This window comes from Marasmius oreades, chromosome 1 (genome assembly GCF_018924745.1).
Source record: "Marasmius oreades isolate 03SP1 chromosome 1, whole genome shotgun sequence".
NCBI classification, from domain to species: Eukaryota; Fungi; Basidiomycota; class Agaricomycetes; order Agaricales; family Marasmiaceae; genus Marasmius; species Marasmius oreades.
In genome coordinates this window covers 4,794,123-4,812,783 of record NC_057323.1, presented here as the reverse complement: position 1 = coordinate 4,812,783, position 18,661 = coordinate 4,794,123, and the positions used below count along the sequence as shown (strand labels likewise).

At 48.2% G+C, this 18,661-nt stretch overlaps 6 protein-coding genes across 6 annotated transcripts; 4 read left to right on the top strand and 2 right to left on the bottom strand.

Annotated features, from left to right (window-relative positions):
- Positions 1-233: 233 nt before the first annotated feature.
- On the top strand, positions 234-1,969 carry E1B28_001755 (uncharacterized protein; the record flags this gene model as incomplete). Its single annotated transcript, XM_043147718.1, has 2 exons — positions 234-276; positions 330-1,969. The coding sequence occupies 2 exons, from the start codon at positions 234-236 to the stop codon at positions 1,967-1,969; spliced, it is 1,683 nt and encodes a 560-aa protein (XP_043016432.1).
- A 453-nt stretch (positions 1,970-2,422) lies between these two features.
- On the bottom strand, positions 2,423-6,871 carry E1B28_001754 (uncharacterized protein). Its single transcript, XM_043147717.1, has 5 exons — positions 6,620-6,871; positions 6,259-6,570; positions 6,101-6,200; positions 5,924-6,050; positions 2,423-5,871 (listed from the first exon to the last, which is right to left on the bottom strand). The coding sequence occupies exons 3-5, from the start codon at positions 6,149-6,151 to the stop codon at positions 2,663-2,665; spliced, it is 3,387 nt and encodes a 1,128-aa protein (XP_043016431.1). The 5' UTR covers positions 6,152-6,200; positions 6,259-6,570; positions 6,620-6,871; the 3' UTR covers positions 2,423-2,662.
- Positions 6,872-7,140: 269 nt separating this feature from the next.
- E1B28_001753 (uncharacterized protein) lies at positions 7,141-8,263 on the top strand (the record flags this gene model as incomplete). Its single annotated transcript, XM_043147716.1, has 8 exons — positions 7,141-7,158; positions 7,214-7,265; positions 7,317-7,347; positions 7,406-7,534; positions 7,602-7,649; positions 7,705-7,735; positions 7,796-7,904; positions 7,965-8,263. 8 exons carry the CDS (start codon positions 7,141-7,143, stop codon positions 8,261-8,263), a joined length of 717 nt encoding a protein of 238 aa, XP_043016430.1.
- Positions 8,264-8,296: 33 nt separating this feature from the next.
- E1B28_001752 (uncharacterized protein) lies at positions 8,297-9,353 on the top strand (the record flags this gene model as incomplete). The annotated part of the gene is made up of 4 exons (XM_043147715.1): positions 8,297-8,368; positions 8,429-8,580; positions 8,637-9,147; positions 9,198-9,353. The coding sequence occupies 4 exons, from the start codon at positions 8,297-8,299 to the stop codon at positions 9,351-9,353; spliced, it is 891 nt and encodes a 296-aa protein (XP_043016429.1).
- Positions 9,354-9,743: 390 nt separating this feature from the next.
- Positions 9,744-11,624, top strand: E1B28_001751 (uncharacterized protein; the record flags this gene model as incomplete). The annotated part of the gene is made up of 2 exons (XM_043147714.1): positions 9,744-9,771; positions 9,832-11,624. 2 exons carry the CDS (start codon positions 9,744-9,746, stop codon positions 11,622-11,624), a joined length of 1,821 nt encoding a protein of 606 aa, XP_043016428.1.
- Positions 11,625-14,175: 2,551 nt separating this feature from the next.
- E1B28_001750 (uncharacterized protein) lies at positions 14,176-17,845 on the bottom strand. The gene is made up of 7 exons (XM_043147713.1): positions 17,630-17,845; positions 17,561-17,574; positions 17,017-17,498; positions 16,808-16,956; positions 16,592-16,752; positions 16,338-16,535; positions 14,176-16,277 (listed from the first exon to the last, which is right to left on the bottom strand). Exons 1-7 carry the CDS (start codon positions 17,747-17,749, stop codon positions 14,546-14,548), a joined length of 2,856 nt encoding a protein of 951 aa, XP_043016427.1. The 5' UTR covers positions 17,750-17,845; the 3' UTR covers positions 14,176-14,545.
- Between the last annotated feature and the right edge of the window lie 816 nt (positions 17,846-18,661).

The following is an 18,661-nucleotide window of genomic DNA, read 5'->3' as shown; positions in this document are numbered from 1 at the left end:
ACACCAACGAAGAACCGATATTTTATATCCCGGTGCTGTCCGGAGGTGGGGCCCTGGGACTCGCACGCTCCATGGGAACGCGAACAAATACAGTACCACCACAATCATACTTAATAACGCCAGGTGGCAGCTAACTGACATCCGAGATTGATAATGACCACAGGCTGAAGCGCCGAGCTCCCCTACTGTGTATCATACTCTACCCTTCCGGGTGGAATAGTATTGAGTCGAATATGCACTCGAACACGCATCTAGAGTCGGGAGGGTCCATAGGCAGTGTGTAACAGTTTAATCCTGCTATATCGACATACTCATGTATATGACGGCAGCTTCTCGATCTCATATAACGTTCAATACCATCCAAAAATATGACGAAAAGATCAGAAGGACCACCGAGGAATTAAAACAAATACAATACGAACGCAATCTGCTGGTACCCATTTGCCGTCTACCCGCAGAGATTCTGGGATCCATCTTTACATTCTACATCGACTCTTATTCGCAGGAGCACTATGTTTATAGCGGTACGTTTCATCAGCGAGGGCGATGGTGGGTCGATATCTTACTCGTATGTCGACATTGGTGCGCAACTGCGTACAACACTCCCTCAATGTGGTCAACCCCGGACTTCAGGTTCCCAAGGTTGGCATGGAGGATGTTGAAGTATTCTGGTTCCACGCCGCTGAATATCATTTGGGACTTTCATCCAACACTTCTCCGGGACGAACATCGCAGACTGTTTATGAAAGTACTCTCGAGCCTTTCACGCATCGCCAGCTTGCATCTCAACTTATTTTCTCCGACTATTCGAGATCTCTTTGAAGATTCACTGACGGAGATGGCCAACGAGCCTGCGCCTTTACTTCATTCCCTTGTCATCGATTGTACCGAGGTTATGTACCCGGTCATTCTCTCGGAGGATTTCCTTGGAGGAGGTGCACCTCGTTTGACCAGATTGGAACTCGGAGGGTGTTTACTAGAAAGGTGGCGAACTCCATTGTTCACGAACCTCACGCACCTTACCATCAGGAGTATGCCCGTTACCGAAAGACCCTCCACCAAAGTGATCTTCGAAGCTCTACGAGAGGCCCACAATCTTGAAGTTCTTGAACTCGAATACTGTGTCTCTCCCATTCCGACTTCCCTGCCACCCAATTCCACCATTTCGTTTCCTCGATTGAGGATATTGTTTCTATCCATGACGGACGACACCTGTTACACTCTCCTCGAACCCATGTCTTTCCCTGCCACGACTTCCATCCACCTTGAATGTTATACTTCATCCTTTGACTGGCATCATATCCCTCTAATACCCTGTATTTCTGGACTACTTTATCCCGCCTCGAGCTCTGCCGACCATCCGAGAGCAATTAGGAGTCTTATGCTCGATTCCAGTGGTTTTCATGATGGGCTGGTTCTTAAAGCCTGGAATTATAGCGACGCCGAGATCCCACACTTGTGGTTTGAGATGAATGGCATCGCAACCCCTCACACGCAGTACTTCACACAAAAAATGTTGGGCTTAGGTCCTCTCATCCACCTCGAAGCCCTCAGGATCTTCTCCGCTGAGCCGCTCTCCCAGAATATCATCGTTGAAAACCTGGGAAAGTCAACTTCATTACGGTCGATATATCTCTTGCAACGTGCTTCGTTTGGATTTCTCAAGCTGTTATCTGGAGTCACCGTCGCCCGCAAAGGGAAATACGAGGACAGCGGGAAGAAACAGGCGACGGCTCAGCCTATCCTTTTCCCTTCCTTGAAAACAATTGGTTTGGTCAATGTAGATTTCCGTGCTTCGTCGAGCCATGTTTTGGAGACACTTCTGATGGCGTTGAGGTTACGGACAGAGAGTGGATTTCCGGTAGAGAGGTTGGTGTTGGAGAGCTGCATACGGTTGTACTCATTTGACGTGAAGCGGATTGAGGAAGAAGTAGTGGTTGAGTGGGATGGACTTGAGCTCGATCTTTGATGGATGGATATAGGATGGAACTCTTTTGAGGTATGGAAAGGCAAGCTTCTGGTTCTGTCATTCTTCTTGATTTGCCTAACGGTTCTAATCTGGATTCGGGTATTACGTTGACTTGCGTGCGTTGTACATACTAGTGACTGTTCTTCGGCTTTGTACTACCCTCGTGATACAGACGTTCAGGGTGTTATTCCCTAGTTTTTGGTTGTTCAAGAAGTCTATCCTATGTAATCCTTTTTGGTTGCGGGTCGTGTACGTATGGTTGTACCTATGCATACAGTATGGTAATGTGCCTCAACGATTGCATTGTAAAGGGAACTCCTCAGTGGCAGACAGCCGCCTGATCCTGATCTCTTTAATTCGATTTCTGCTGGATGCAGAGGCATGACACGCCTCAGAATGGTCGGAATAAAAGGAACCCGACTCGACTGACACTCATGACAGCGCGTTCGTTTGTTCGCATCTTATACATATAAATCTTTATAGATGTAGATGTACATTGTCTAATAGTTCTGTCCATCCAAATACTGTACTTGACATGTTACGATTGTTGTGCTCCACACCATCAATTGATATACGAGAGATGTAATGGTGCGAGTAGGGTAGCATGGGTATCAAGCAACGACCATTCATCATATACAAAAGCCTGCCCGAGGGGTAGAATAATAGATAAATAAGAGAACGAGAACAAAATGTTCATGCAATAGACATCGCAGGCGCTGACCGGGTGAATGTATTATAATTGTATGCAGAACCAGGCTGAGGATCGGCGAAGGGATCCGTTATCACTGGAGGGTCCTGGAAAGGATTTGCAACATCATCTTCCAGTCGAGCTGTGGTGAAGCTGTGGTTAGAGATTGTTGCCCACTCAGAGAGACGACTACGAGTACTGCGAGTGCTCGCAGTTTCACTCGAGCGGCTAGTCACATTGGTCAAGTTCGACCTATGACGCGTGCTGCGTGTTGTCCTGCGCGACAGAAGCATCTGCACAAAGCTGCGTCGTTGGGGTGGAGGTGGAGGTGGTGCGACCATAGCCATTGGATCGAAGTGTATAGAGGACGGAGCACCAGACTGTGGACGACGTTCGGTCATGTTACGGAACACGGCATTTCGAGCGGAAGCACGTCTCCTACGTAGGAAGCATAGACACCCGATGATAATGAAAAGAGCGATAATCCCTGCGACAATTCCACCAATCAACGCCGCAGCGTGAGACTTGGTGTTTTGCTTTGGCGTGCCGGGAGTGTTGGTAGGGACGTTAAGAGGGGTTGTGCCAGAAGCGTAAAAAGTCGTTGTACCAGTAGAAGTGATATCCGTGGCTACAACGGATAGAGAGCCATCAGACCTCGACAACGTGATCGAGGTGTGAATTGTGGAAGTGAATGTGGAAAAGGAAGGAATGGGGCCAGAAACCCCACTGTTCACGGCGAGTGCATGTGCCCCATCTGGACTTTGCTGGCTGGATGTGTGTCCCATGTTGCCCGTCGTTGTACTCGGGCTGGCGGTCGTCGTGATTCCACCGGTCTGGTTTCCAACGGTGTTTATTGGATGACTGCCTTCGGCGTTACCAGCATTGTTTTGACCGCTGGGTTTTCCACCACTTTCGACACTTCCCTGCTGACCACGCTCATTCTGACCTTCCCCTTGTTGGCTGCCTTGGCCTGTCGAGCCACCACTACCACTACCACTCGGTCGCTGTGGTTGACTGCCTTGGTCTGCCGTATTACTACTGCGATCACCACCGGGTTGTTGTTGGCTACCTGATCCTGCTTGACCGTTCCCTTGGCCACTTTGTTGACCTCCGCTCGAGGAATTACCCTGGTTTTCGGTACCATTATCGCCTTGTTGTGGACAAAGAGCCAAGCCACGCAGCAAGGGCAAGTTAGAAAATTTAGACAGTAAGCTACATGGAAGTCCAGGGCCGCCACTCTGTTGTCCGCTATCCTCTGAGCTATCCCCTTGATTTGGTTGGCTTCCATCCGGTGGACCACCTCCTTGCTGACCGTTCTGATTATCAGGCCCTTGGCCGCCTCCTTGGTCCTGTGGATTACCCTGACCGTTGTCGGGTTGACCATCTCCTGGTGGACTAGCACCCGATTGATCATTTCCAGGTTGACCACCTCCGGATCCGCCGCCTGTTTGACCTTCTCCTTCTTTACCTCCATCACTGCCTCTACCGGGATCGCCATTCTGTTGTCCACCGCGCCCTGGGTTGTCTCCATCTCCTGATTGACCAGGATCTTGCTGACCACTTCCAGGTTTTCCACCAGGTTTTCCATCGTCTCCTTTTTGGCCGTCTCTGTCTCCTGACCGACCAGGACCACTTCCAGGTTGTCCATTCTGGTTACCACCATTACCGGTCGTACCATGGCCACCTCCCTGCTGTGAACAACCGGGCAGAATTGACAAAAATTTGCATACAGGATTGCCGGACCCTTGTCGGCCATTTCCAGGCTTAGTGTCTCCCGACTGGCCAGGTGGTTTTCCACCATCATGGGGATCACCACCTCCGGTCGTAATGCGACTACCTTCCTGCTGCGAACAGCCGGGCAAGATTGGTAACAAGTTGCATGCAAGATTTCCAGACCCTTGTTGACCAGGTTTACTGCCTCCAGATTGGCCACCTGGTTGACTTCCTTGACTTCCAGACCCTTGTCGACCGTTTCCAGGTTTATTGCCTCCCGCTTGGCCAGCTGATTGACCGTCTCCGTGCTGACCTCCACTCTGGTTGTTGGTCGTGACATGATCGTCCTGCTGCTGCGAACAACCGGGCGAGAAAGGCAACAACTTGCATGCAGGATTTCCAGACCCTTGTTGAACAGGTTTATCGCCTCCAGATTGACCACCTGGTTGACTTCCTTGACTTCCAGGCCCTTGTTGACTATTTCCAGGTTTACTGCCTCCAGGTTGGCCATCTGGGTGACTTCCTTGACTTGGATTATCATCCACCGGTTGATCGTTTCCGGTCCCACCCCCCGGTCTTCCGCTCGGTCCATTTCCAGCCTGCTGACTTCCCGGTTTCCCACTTTGTCCGTTCCCCGGTTGCTCACCGCCCGGTTTTCCACTCTGCCCGTTCCCTGGCTGACCATTTCCCTGTTGAGATCCACCTGGATGATCGCTCCCTTGCGTCTGGCTACTTCCCTGGCTATTTTCTTGCGCTGGACTACCTGGAGGACTACCTGGAGGACTACCAGGACGGTCACCGTTCTGGCCTTGGTCAGAATTATCTTTCCCGCCCTGCTGAGAGTTTCCCTGGCCGTTTCTTTGCGGTGGACTACCTGAATCCCCACCATGACTGCCATCGTTCTGTCCTTGATCAGAATTGTCTTTCCCGCCCTGCTGAGGATTTCCCTGACGTTGATCGGGTTCTCCAGGCTGCTGTTGCTGCTGTCCGTCCTGACTGCCAACTGCGGAACTACCGGTTTGTTGCCCATTATGAGAACCGGAATCTTGCTGAGGATTGCCAGAAACAGGAGGGCTGGTACCAGGCGCAGGATCTCCTTTAGCTCCAGGATTCCCATCGGCGCCGCCGGATGAGGAGGAGCCATCTTTGCCGGGGGTATCGTCTGGTCCTTGTCCGCCCTTCACCCCACCTTGCTTCCCATCTCCAGCTCCAGCGTCGGCGCTAGTTCCTTGAGGGCTGTCTCCGCTGCCGCGACCATCATTCGAGTCACTATTCTGTGTGTCATGTTGGACGGGATTGTTGTTCTGTGGATGTTGGCTGTCGCTCTGGGCAGATTGTTGAGCTGCGCTGTCGTCGCTGTGTTGACCGTCGTTTGGTTGCTCAGTTTGTTGGCCGCTCGGCTGATCCGTCTTCTGGTCCTTCACTCCCTTATCAGAATCACTTCCTCCACCAGTACTAGAGCCACCTGGAGGACCTTGGTTGTTGGAGTCGTGGTTATTATCTGAAGTATCGTCAGTGCCTTTCGAATTCGCTGTACTGGAACTCGTCCGCACCTTGGCCACTGGTGTTTGTCTTGTCAGCATTGTTGTTTGTAGGTCCGCCAGAAGACGAGTCATCTCCGTCCTTTTGTTGTGAACCTGGAGATCCGCCAGCTCCGCGAGTTAGTCGTTTGTGAGATATCTAACATGCGAATGAACGGATGACGTCAAAAGAGGAAACAATGAACATACAACATGGGTATTAACGAGTGGACGTCGTGTAAGGAGGGTGGGGTGTATCATGAGCGAAACTGGGAAACAAAGGGGGGAGAGAAAATGGGGACGGGAAAGCCTAAAAGCGGTTATAAGTGGGTATCAACATCTGCCGATGATTCGAATGATGGATTTACCGTGTTCAATCTTGAGACAACGTGAGTACAACATACTTGATGACAACAACCTTGACCGAGACTTAACGATACGTTTCTTAGGACAGTTGTACCGTGTTCTCGCTACATGTGTCAAGAGCTTGAGGTCCGTTCTGGTACTTTCTAGCGAGTGTGGTCCTTCAGGGAATGCTGGGTATATACAAATTAACATTTATCGTGGAGCGCGGAGACGTTGATCATCTTTTCTTGACGTGGAGCTGTGAGTGTTGCAAAGTAAATCGTGGTTTCATCTGACCGACGTTGCTTGTTGGTTGTAATCGTTCAAATTGTGTTCTTATCAGAAACATGTGAGTACAAACAAGAATCCCTGCAAAGCACTTGCCGTGAATGATTTGAACAAAGTTGGGTGTCACCATACCGCCATCACAGCGCTTCAAAACAATGACAATTTCATCCGACTGACATCCTTTCTAGAGCCAATCATGCTCTCACATCAAGAAGAGAGTTGACTCGTTCAGGCACTTGTGGTATAATACTGTCAGGACTCTTTGTGTGTATATGTAGCCACATATCGTCCTTCATGGTCACGACCACGTAGAATCGAGTCAGTGACCGAGACGGAAGTAAGAGCAACAAGTACTGAGTACTGAGGCGCCCAAAAACTTGGACCTGTGCCGTTTGCCGTAACCAAGCCAGCTTCAGCCCGAAACCGCATAAATTAGGGCTATTCCCCCTTTCTTGCTCTTCTTTTTTTCTTGCTCTGCACTTCACTCGCTCATAGAACTTGTTTCTTGCCTTATTCGATCCGCTGGCGTTACTTACGCCTCTCCCACAAGAAAGCGCGAATACAGAGGACTGGACTTTTAAGATACGACAGAGACATCAGATACCTGAGGAGACAGCATGTATTCAGGAAGTATGGTACGTTTGTTTCTTTTCACAAGAGCCGATCCACGTAGATCGATTGTATGTCTAGGACTCTCATCACCAGGATCCAGAAGAGTTTTATGTTAAGCAAGACCGGATCGGTATGTTGCTGCAAATTGAGCAGACTAATTGTTGCACTTACAAAACTTTAGGGAAGGGATCTTTTGGAGAAGTTTATAAAGGGTGAGTTATCCCCATTCCACAGCCTCTTGTTGACAACTTCCTGACCTTCCTTCCTGAGATATGACAAGCGAACTCAGAAGACCGTGGCGATCAAGATAATAGACTTGGAGAGTGCAGAAGATGAAATAGAAGATATACAGCAGGAAATACAGATTTTATCACAGTTGGACTCTCCACATGTAACCAAGTGCGTTCCAGCACTTTCTCTACTTTCTCTATTTACCTCGCACTAACATCACATCGTATGACTCCAGATACCACGGATCTTACTTGAAAGGATCAAACCTTTGGATCGTCATGGAGTGAGTTCACTGTGATGGACGCCGAGTGGTTATGTTGATCAATGCCACCCGTCAGATATTGTTCAGGAGGTTCATGCTCGGATTTGGTGTGTTCCAAAGTCTTTGAACATCCACGACGTTTACTTATTCCAAAGATATCATTATAGATGAAGCCCGGAGTATTTCGAGAAGAGTACATTGCCATCATCGTTCGAGAACTGCTTCGTGGACTCGAGTACCTACATTCAGAAAAGAAACTCCATCGGGATATCAAAGGTCTGTAGCCCTGACGTTAAAATTGAACGCCAGCATTCCTGATGCAGAGGGGCTATGTAGCTGCGAACATTTTATTATCGGCAGGTGGCGAAGTCAAATTAGCGGATTTCGGCGTGTCAGGTCAATTATCTGGAACACTTTCGGCCAAAAAGAACACATTCGTTGGAACCCCTTACTGGATGTCACCCGAAGTCATCAAACAGAGTGGTTATGATCACAAAGCAGACATATGGAGTTTGGGAATAACAGCAATCGAACTAGCAAAAGGAGAACCCCCCTATGCAGAACTGCATCCCATGAAGGAAAGTATCATGGATTCTTCATGTCTGTTACATCGGTCGTCTTCAACTTCCCAATAGGTCCTCTTTCTCATACCCAAAAACCCTCCTCCAATGTTGGAAGGTAACTTCTCGAAACCTTTCAAAGATTTCGTTGCCTACTGCCTTCAACGCGATCCTCGCGAGGTAAGAAGGCTTTCAATTTGAGTTCTGAGTGGTCGATAAATACTCAGCGGATTCATTCAGCGTCCATCTGCGAGAGAACTACTGCGACACAAATTTGTTCGAATGGCCAAGAAGACAAGCTACTTGACTGAGCTCATCGAACGCCATGAACGCTGGAGGGCAGAAGGAGGAGACCGTTATGAGGATGAAGAGCGCGACACGGTCCCCGACATGTGAGTATTTCACCTGTCTTGCAACTCGATATTAGCTCTAACATCGCTTCTTACAGGCCGTCAGGGGGAGACCCAGAAGATCTTTGGGATTTCGGCACAGTCCGTCACGCTAGTCGTCCGGCGACCATTGGTCGCAATCAAAACCCCATACAAGTATCCGGGCCGCCTCTAACATGGGAAAACAACGGGACTCAACGGTCAGACGTATCATCCAACTCGTCTGGATCCTCATTGCGAGGCAGAAACTCCACCAGCTCGTCCATCACGGCTAAAGGGGACCTACCTCCCTTACCATCAGATGCACGAGGAAGTCGGCGGTCGGATCAGGCTACGGTGCGACATATGGCTCCAGCTGTGGCAGCAGCAAATTCTAGTGTATCAAGGATGAGCCAAAGAACGGCCCAGAGAGAGCCGTCCGATGATTACGAGGATTATGGTGATCAGTACGGTAACGAGAAATATCAAAGGGAGGATGAACTCGAAGATCGAATGAGGCGTACGCAACTTGACGAAGATGTCCCGGATACGACAATGTTGGATTCGGTTATTTTACCCGCCATTGCCTCGGTGCGTCCCTTCTATCCATGTAAAGATTGACCTCACGGATTATCGCATAGCTTTTCCCCCGTGTATCTTCGCAAGAAGCACGAGTAGCACTGAGTGCGTTACAGCGTGCGTTCACCGAAGCCGAAAGAGTTATTCCTGGTGTTTCGATGGAGCTAGTCAATGAGATTGTCGAGTCGGTCGAACATGTGGAAGATGACCCGCAATGATTGCGTGGCCTTGTGTTCCTTCCTGTTAGTTTTTTGATACCTGTGCTACGTATGGCTTTACTACCGTCTCTCTGTCCTGGCATATCACACTGTACCACTGCATTATCATTTTATCTGTGACTTTTCTCTCACTTACTATCAATTTGCTGTCGGTTTTGCTATATACCGAATGTGACCAGTCTAATACCTACTGCATAAACGTGAAGGAAGCCCGTAATTACGATGAGAGGTAGTAGGCACGTCATCGTAACAAATTTAAAGACCGTTAGGCGCGTCTGTCATATATAGAAGGAGGTCTCCGTTAACGACCATCATCACCTTACATTCCTTTCTGCCTACCACTCTCTATCTACTCACTTCGTATTCTTGCACTAGGTGAACGGTGGCATAATGGATTCGAACCCTCAAGAAGTCATAGGTACGTGTTTAAGGTTATTTCTTTTGACAACGACTCAAAATCCTTTCTTTATACTTCCAGCTGTATCGGTCAATACGCTCCAGGATTTCGATGAGAAGCTCAAAACGATCACTGAAGAGTTAAAACGGGTCCAATACGAGCGAAATCTGCACGTTCCTATCTGTCGTCTCCCTGCAGAAATCCTTGGTTCCATTTTCACATTCCACACGGAGTGTTGGAATCGCGCTGAAAGAAGGTCCCCAAGACGGTCGTCGCGATATTGGATTAACATTCTGCTTGTTTGTCGCCTGTGGTGCATGATCGCTTACAGTACTCCCTCAATGTGGTCTACCCCCGATTTTATGTTCCCCAAAACTGCGAGAAGACTATTGAAGTATTCGAAATCCAGTCCGCTTAACATTCGTTGGGACTTCATCCCGGCACCTCTTAGTACGGACCACATTGAAGCTTTCACTGAAGCAGTGTCGCGTCCTGCATGTATTGCTAGTTTGGATCTTCACGCGATTTCGAACATCACAAGGAATTTCTTGGTGGGCGTGCTGAAGGACATGAACGAGCCAGCGCCTCTGATTCGTTCTATTCGGATAGTTGCCGATGAAACAACTTCGATTGTGCTGCCACGCGACTTTCTCGGTGGAGAAGCGGTGCGTCTCACTGATCTAGATCTCGTTGGATGTTCGATTCCTTGGGAGACCCCGTTGGTCGGAAACCTCACACGTCTGGCGATGAAACGGCTACCACTAGCCATCCGACCCACCATAAAAGATATGTTCGAACTCTTACAAAGAGCTCCTTCCCTCCGAGAGATTCATCTTGACAGCTGCTTATCGCCAAACCGTATCCCCCTTCCTTCGGATTCGACAGTTGGACTTCCTCATTTGAAAAGCTTGTCCATGAGTGTAGGGTCCGAAGTCTGCTGCACTCTCCTCCAACATATGTCATTTCCCGACACGACCAGAATACACTTTCAAAACCACATGCCATCCATTGCAGACGGAGGTTTCAACTCACTCTTTGCTTACATATCCGGACTCCTCTCCCCGTCCTCGTCTTCTGCTGATCATGCGAGGGCGATCAAAACTCTGAAGGTACAAGTCTACAAATACCATCGTGAAACCGTCGTGATTTTCCGTGCTTGGAATATTTCGTGCGATTGTTCTGAGGTTGCTGAGTTCCTTGATACCCCCATTCCGCACCTTTCCATCGATCTCGAGATGTTAGATGAGACCGTTACCGAAATGACTTCAAAAATCCTCGCGTTGGGTCCTCTCACACATCTCGAAAATCTCCGTTTCAACTGTACAGAGCCACCTTCCCCGGATGTCCTCATACAATATTTAGGAAACTTGAATCGACTAAGTTCGGTGTTCCTCATGGAACAAGCTTCCTTCCAATTTGTCAAAACGATGTCCCGTAATCTCACACCCAAGAGAAAGCCGCGAAAGAAGAAGGCGGCAGGTAAGAAGAAGCAACAGGAGGAAGAGGCAGCGGTAACACAATCACAACCTCCCCTTTTCCCGGCGTTGAAGACGCTCGGATTTGCTGATGTGGATTTCCGTGAAAATTCGCATAATCTTCTCAAACCTCTCCTGACTGCGTTGAAGCTGCGTGAGGAGAATGGATATCCATTGAAGAAGGTGATATTGGAGGCATGTATTCGACTTCGGGCGAATGATGTAGAGAAGATTGCGAAACGAGTAGAGGTAGATTGGGATGAGTCTGAAAACGAGGACGATGACGATGAAGACGACGACGACGACGACGACGATGAGGACGGGTATTATGATGATGATGTCTTTCCACCGTTCTTCCCGTTCCCTTTTCTACCCAGTTTCTACGGACCCAATTTCTAGTTATTCGGTAAAGTTCTTTTTCCGTTCTTCCCTCGTCCCTTCCCTCAATGAAGCTTTCGTTCTTTCCCCTCTGTCACTGTACTAGACTAGCATACCAAGTCGCAGTTTCCTCCTTACTGTTTTATTTCTAATACTTCCAAGGTACATATCGAAGATGATATTTTTGCAGCAGCTTGCCTTCCGGGTGCTACCTGAACTGTTGTTATGACCCGCGGTGTGTGGAATCCAGGCTGAGGTTTAGGAAGTGGTTGTCTTGATAATTACCTTAGTGGGGGGTCGGATCCCTTGTGGGGAACGCACACCGCCGTTCGGGAACTAGATTGAGAGGTCATATAAGGGCTGAAGTAGGCTGATAACGAACCCTCTGCCCGTACGGTTGAAGGGTTGGGGTGGTCAATGGATGATTTGCCAAACGAGACAAGCCATCACATTCCCATAAGCGCCCGTCTTTTCTTTCCACGTCCGCTCGACATCCATCCACACGGTTCAGCTATCACTCGTAAGCTTCAAGATTTTGTACGGCTATTCTATTATGTTTTCTCTACAAAATCTGAAATGCCCTCTGATTCGAATTTTCTCTAGCTTTTTTAATAGCTAATACTTTGGCGGCGATTGGATGCCGTTCTTCACAAAAAAACGGGGATTCGGATACTCGAAGATATTCACGTGTCTGTGATATCATGCCCTGTAATCGGGATAACATCCCTGTCAGATGATAAGGTGGAGTATCCTGGAGTATCCTGGAGTATAACGGCGGGGGTACACCATAATCACGACCACCCATTGTCCGCCGCTGTAACTAAGGTGACAAGTTATAATGTAGATAAGAAATTATGCAGATTATATAGGTTTATCATAAGGGAGTCACGTTACTAAAAAATTACTTCCGTATATGGTGAATCTCGGCATATGGGCATATGGGATTACCGGACTAATCCCAGTTCTACAATCATGCATTTCATACTGTTTTTTCAGTTGTATTTCTGTATACAATCTATATATTTAACATGCTATTACATTCTATTTTAACTTAGGTACTCATCAAGGCAATTATATGTACAAGCTCTTACTTCGCGCTAATTTCTTCTTGGCTGGGATTGCACCAGGTGTTAACAATTTTGATTGCGTTACACACGCGCGCACGCCCTACCTACTATGTACAGAAGGTCCCACGATTAGAATACACCTATCTACTACTCTACAGGTGATGGTAATAAATATTATCTGATTCCAAGATGATCATCCACCAATATGTCTCGCAGATACCTTGTTACCCTAATGATAACCAAACAAGGAAATTACGGCGGAGTTATACAGGCCATGATAATGATGTCAGAAATCCGGCAGGGAATGAGCTCCGCATATTTCTTGATGGAGATCATTCAAGAATTGACAATTTGGAGTATCAATGCTAATCAGATGATACAGACGTATATTACATAATCTGGCGAGCAAAAGATAATGAAGGATATTCCAGTATCTAGTGTCGGCATCCTGGCACATGATGACAACACGTGTAGTGACATATACTATTCCCCGGTTTTTTGTGATGCCTTGAAGCTCACGCGTCACGTCGCAAAGCAATATCCGGAACCCGTCCGAAGTGGTACGAGATGAACTCACTTCCCACAGGCCGCTACCTAAAAGAAATATAATCTCAAAGATCATGCGAGAGTCCTCGAGTCGAAAATGATCGAAATCAAGATTGGCCTATCGACGGCTCTCGAGCAACATTGAAGAAGGCGCCGTTGACGGGAATACCAAAGAGTCCATCGCCTAAGTTGATCCTCTAACTGCTCTTATTACATGTCTGTAATACAAGACAATAGTGCTAACTCCAATTACAATCTACAGCTTGTATTGGTGAGGCCGTATTGGTGTTCTCTGATTGGTAACTTGAATGCATGGCGCTAAGGTTCGGAAACTGACGCTTAGACGCCGGGAGGCCCATACATGTGAAAAGGAAAAGGAGCTCGAGATGATCGAGGAGACGAGGTGAAGTATAAATGCAAAACACAGCACCGTCATCACCGTTTCTCTCTTCTCTAATCCCCACATTTATCCACAACCTACTACTATCCCCGTCATGAAATCATCCCAGCCAACTCCTACTGCAAACACGTCGATAATGCGGACCTGCCACCGCTATTCATATTTAGTCCCACTCGGATCGAGTTTGTGGAACGACTCACTTTCATAATTGCTATCGGCATCTCACTTGGGACGAGCCACACTATCTTTACCCCAGATCTCAGGGCGGAGACTTATACCGGATATATTATGCCATGGTATTCTTTGTTTACAACTCTCTAACTTGTAAGTGCTCTCCCCTCATCATCAAAACTGAGTTACTTGGTAGGACCTAGATACAGAAGGAAAGAGTGGTTTTACACAACACCTCAGCAATAGACATGGAAGTGTCCAATGTGAACTCAAATTGTTTCAGAATTTTATATTTTGACTGACCACAAACATAAAGAAGAACAAAATTGAAACAGCTGGACCCATGTAGGCAGCACGTCAAGGAGTTTATCATGTCTGAAACCCAAAAGTGAAGAACTGCCTTGATAGCTATTGTTAATGAGTAAATTATACAAGTGTTTCTTTGGTACTGTAGGTGTAACTTGAATAAATGTGATACGGATATCAAAAATTGTTGTGGGCACCAGGTATACTGTACACCGTAGCTATAGCATGAACGAGGGAAAAAAAACAGTGGAAGAACAAGATACAGATTGTGCGTCGAGCAAGTTGATGCTGTTATGAATATAAAAATATAAAAATGACGCTTGATACTTGAAGACCTTTCCGCTCCTTACACACGCGAAACGGATAGAAAGACCTAGGTAAGGTAGAGAAAGAAAAAAGAACGTGAAACAGTGAGCGAATAAACAAAGAACCCATCTAGTGTAGAAATCGCGTTATGCGATTTGAAATGGGAAAGATGTCGGTGCCTGTGATCTCTCCTTTTCCTTTCTTTCCTTCTCCTTCTTCCCAAACCCAAAACTGCCAAGTATCGGAGACGATATACTCAGCTTCCGGGTGGCACGCTTAAAATTAGCTGCTGCGCTACTACTACTGCTACTCGCAGTGCTCCCTGAACTGTTTTGACCTGCAAATGTGTGCAATCCAGGTGAGGCTACGGGAAAGTCGGAGGTCATTATTCTAGGCACCGAAGTGAGAGGTCGAGGGGTGCTATCTTCCTTCGTGGCGAACCACGGGTGTGCATTGCCGTTGAGAATGGGACTTGCAGCGACTACATCGGGTGGCGGTAGCGGCGGAAGTGGAGGTAATGGTCTGGACTGCGATAACAAACCCTCTGCCGGTATACCGGGAGCGGTTGAAGGGCGAGGATGGTCAATGGATGTTTTCCGATGTGTCCTTTTATTGGTTAAATGAGGGAAAGATAGTTTGCGCTCCGGAGATCTTGATGATTTGGATGTCGGCGTTTGTGGTGATGGGGGTAAGGTGGGCGGTAAGGAAGACGTTGCGATGGGCGGGATATTAGCCAATGACGACTTTCTGGGGGGCGGGAGATCCAATATTTGATTATGATGCGTTGAAAATAGACCAGAGGACATAGATTGAGTAGACCCTGTGGAAGATGTCGCTGAAGGAAGGGTGTCAGAATGTTCATGAAGTGAATGCCGGTCTCTGGGAGGCCTGACAGTGAGTCCACCGGCGCTCGATTTCGGGCGTGGACTACGGAAAAGCCCTGTACCGTCTTTACGCGTCTTGTTCTCCTGGGTCGTTTGATTGTGTTTATACCATGTTGAGGATGACCCATTCGACGACGACGTGGAGGATGTTTGAGCTGGTGACTGTTCATCCGCGTGTTTCAGGTTTGGTGAAGCTGGAATCAACTCGGGCCCATGACCAGTACTTGGGCGCTCTACTCGAAGACTCCTGCGTCTAAACCATCCACTAGTCTTCCTGTGCGGCGATTTCTCTTTCTCCTTCTCCTTCTCCTTGTTCTCCGGTGGTATCAGGGGTGGCGTCGATGAGGTCAATCCATCCTCATGACCGCTTGTACTGGGTGCCGATGACTCACTTCGACCATCTCCAGCGTGCAACGTTGGGACTAAATCGGTCAATATGTCGGGATCGGAGCGTTCCGACTCCAGATCGCCTGCTGTCGTTGGTCGAATGGATGATCTCCTTCGCACTGGCGAAAAGGGTGGTCTACCGCGCCCACTTGGATGGTTCGGGATGTCGGAAGTCGTAGGTTGAGTCACAGGTTCATCAACCTTGGGAGGTGGTGAGTTCTCATATTCTGGCGGTAGTAGTGGAGAGTTAGATTGGGATGGCGTTATTGGGAACGAAGGGTCACTAAGGTCGGATGAGTCGCCTTCTTCCGTAAGGCCCGGAGGTAGCACAGGTGTGGGTGCCTGGGGTGACGGGACGGTAGGTATCGCCTCCGAGGTGGGATATACGGAAGTAGTAGACAAAGCAACGGGAGGAGTACGTATACCCAATGCCGGAGGATCGATATCTGCGGCTTCGTAGTAAAGTACGTACGCAGATCCCGCATTGTTTTCGCCGTAGTATTTTGGGATATCGCTTTCTGAAATAGGGTGCACGTGGTCATCATCGAACACAAGCCAGGAACCAAGAGTTTTGATGATGGAAATATAGTGTCCGTGGTGAGGGCCACTGCGACAAGATAAAAAAAGATGAGATCAGTTGAATACGGCATAATAAAATCACGCGCACCTTCCTATATGTATAACGATGGCGAAGAGGTTGTACAATCTATCTGCGTCATCGGTATCATCTACCGTATTGAAAAGCCGCAACTGAAGGGGGAATGCAACCCGGTACGCGAGTTTGATGTATTTCTTGACATCCTCCTGGTACTTGAACCGTTTGAGATGAAGAGCAAGAACGTTTGGTAGCTTTTTTATCTTCATCCTGTACGACATAGTCAGCCACAAGCAGATGGCAACCGTAATTCAAAAGTCTCTAACCGTCTTTCGGCTTCTTGCAAGTCACAGCAAGAGTCACAGAAGAATTTATTCTTGTGGCACAGCATTTCGCTGGCACTAAATTGGCGTAGGCACGCAGTAACACTAGAATTTTGCTCGATGTCGATCGAGAGGTCGAGAAACGACTCGTCCCGGGACGAAACCTGAGGTGAGATTTGTAAGTGACATTTGCCGGACAAGATGGTAACAAACACGAACAGTTTCACAAGTGAGGCATCGGGTTTCGCTCGACAGTGTACCTTCGAACAGTTTATGGACTAGTGTGGCAATCTCGGGCGGTGTACCCGAATTTCCACTGGCGGTAGTTGGAGCTCCTTTCGATGCGAGTGTAGCGATGGAGTTAGCCACTGAGTCACAAAGTTAGATCTCGGGTATACAACTTCGCCGAGTCCACAATCACCACTCACAATCTTCTACGGACGAGGAACTATTCTGCTGTCCGTCTGCCTGTATTTCCTCCACAACCTGGTTGAGAAGATAGTTGAAGAATTCATGGGCATCCTGATGCATAGTCGAACGAAATGATTCGTTCAAATCCTTGAGTTTGTCGATGAAAGCACGGGGTGCGACTGTACCCTTGTCGGAGGGATGAGTTGATATGTATACGAACAGAGAACGGAGTGCGGAGAATAGGGAGGGTGGTGAGGACGGTATCGATATTACTGCATTGCTTGGGGTCGTATTGGGGGGTATTGTGCTTCCTGGAGCGCCTGAGATAGAAGCCTTTCGTTCGGGCTTTCGCGGGGCGCATATTGGTGACGGCGGTACTAGATTGCCGTTGGTGAGTTGCTCGACGCTGACTTGAGGTGCTGAAGGATCCAAGTATTGTAATAATAAGTTTCTGAACGGTGAACAGAAATATAGTGCTTGTATGACAGAGTTGGCATAGCTGGAAGATCCCCAACGAAACGTCAGCACTTTGGTCCTGAACCAGGCTCTGCGAAATCATACCAGGTATTCCCAAACTGTCGTATTGAATAATCAATATTAAGCGATAGTAGTAGTCCGCGGGTTACGCACATTCTCTAGGCCAAATTTCTTCGCATCTGCAGATGTTATTAGAGGTATAGCTGCAGCTTTGGGATTGTCCCTCGGTGACTGGACCTGCGAAGTCCCAGTAGAGAACCATTTCCTGGCCATAATAAATGGCCGACGTCGTGGCTTCCGTTGTTAAAACAGATGGCGAGCCCGTCGCCGTGGATGTTGAGGACAAGGACTTGATGATCAAAGTCGTAGGTACGAGATAATTGCTACTCTAGGCACGTCCGACAAATTCTTCCACCGTGCACGTGATCCCGGCGCGAGCCATATGGGTTGATTCAATTGTGGGTATGTGCCTGTCCCGCCCCTTAAATTCTCAAATGATCTGTCATATGCGTGCTTTGGATTGGTTGCTTTTCGAAAAATGCTCAAAAGCAGGCTAGGACATATCAGGTTTATTCTGTCAATCGATGCAGAAGACAGTAGCGCTAGACTTCAAACTTCAGACTTCAATCCGCTGTAACTCTGGGCTGCGCTGGCCATCAATAACGCTGCGCGGACATCAAGCCGATGGAGTATCAGATTTCAAGCCGCTTGGCGATGATAACCCGTGGAGGACTTGAGGACGTGGCTCAAGCCGACCGAATATGCCATTCGAGATGAGTCAAAACACGAGGATCGACCAAGTCTTTGGGAACAGCTGAGTGATTCTCTGGGATACTAGAATCTACCTTCCTGTCGACAAGACCATGGTAAGTATAGCCTGCAGAACGCGTAGCGGGAAGACTGACAGTTTCTGTCGCAAAGAGACTGGCCTAGGTAAAATGAGTAAGTAAAAAGTTATCATACCCCTTCCGGAAAAATTGAGACTCGCGCATTTTGGGCTGACCGACCGAGCCTCGCGCCTCGAGTGCAGCGTTTGGCAGCGTTGTTGCAATCCTCTTGACAACAATCATTATTGATGGCACGTAAATCATGGACATCATTATGCAGCACGATGGCTGCGTTTAGCCACAAGTTCGTAGCTTGATGAGAGTTGGGGACTAGACATAGCCGTGTCGGAACAGAGGG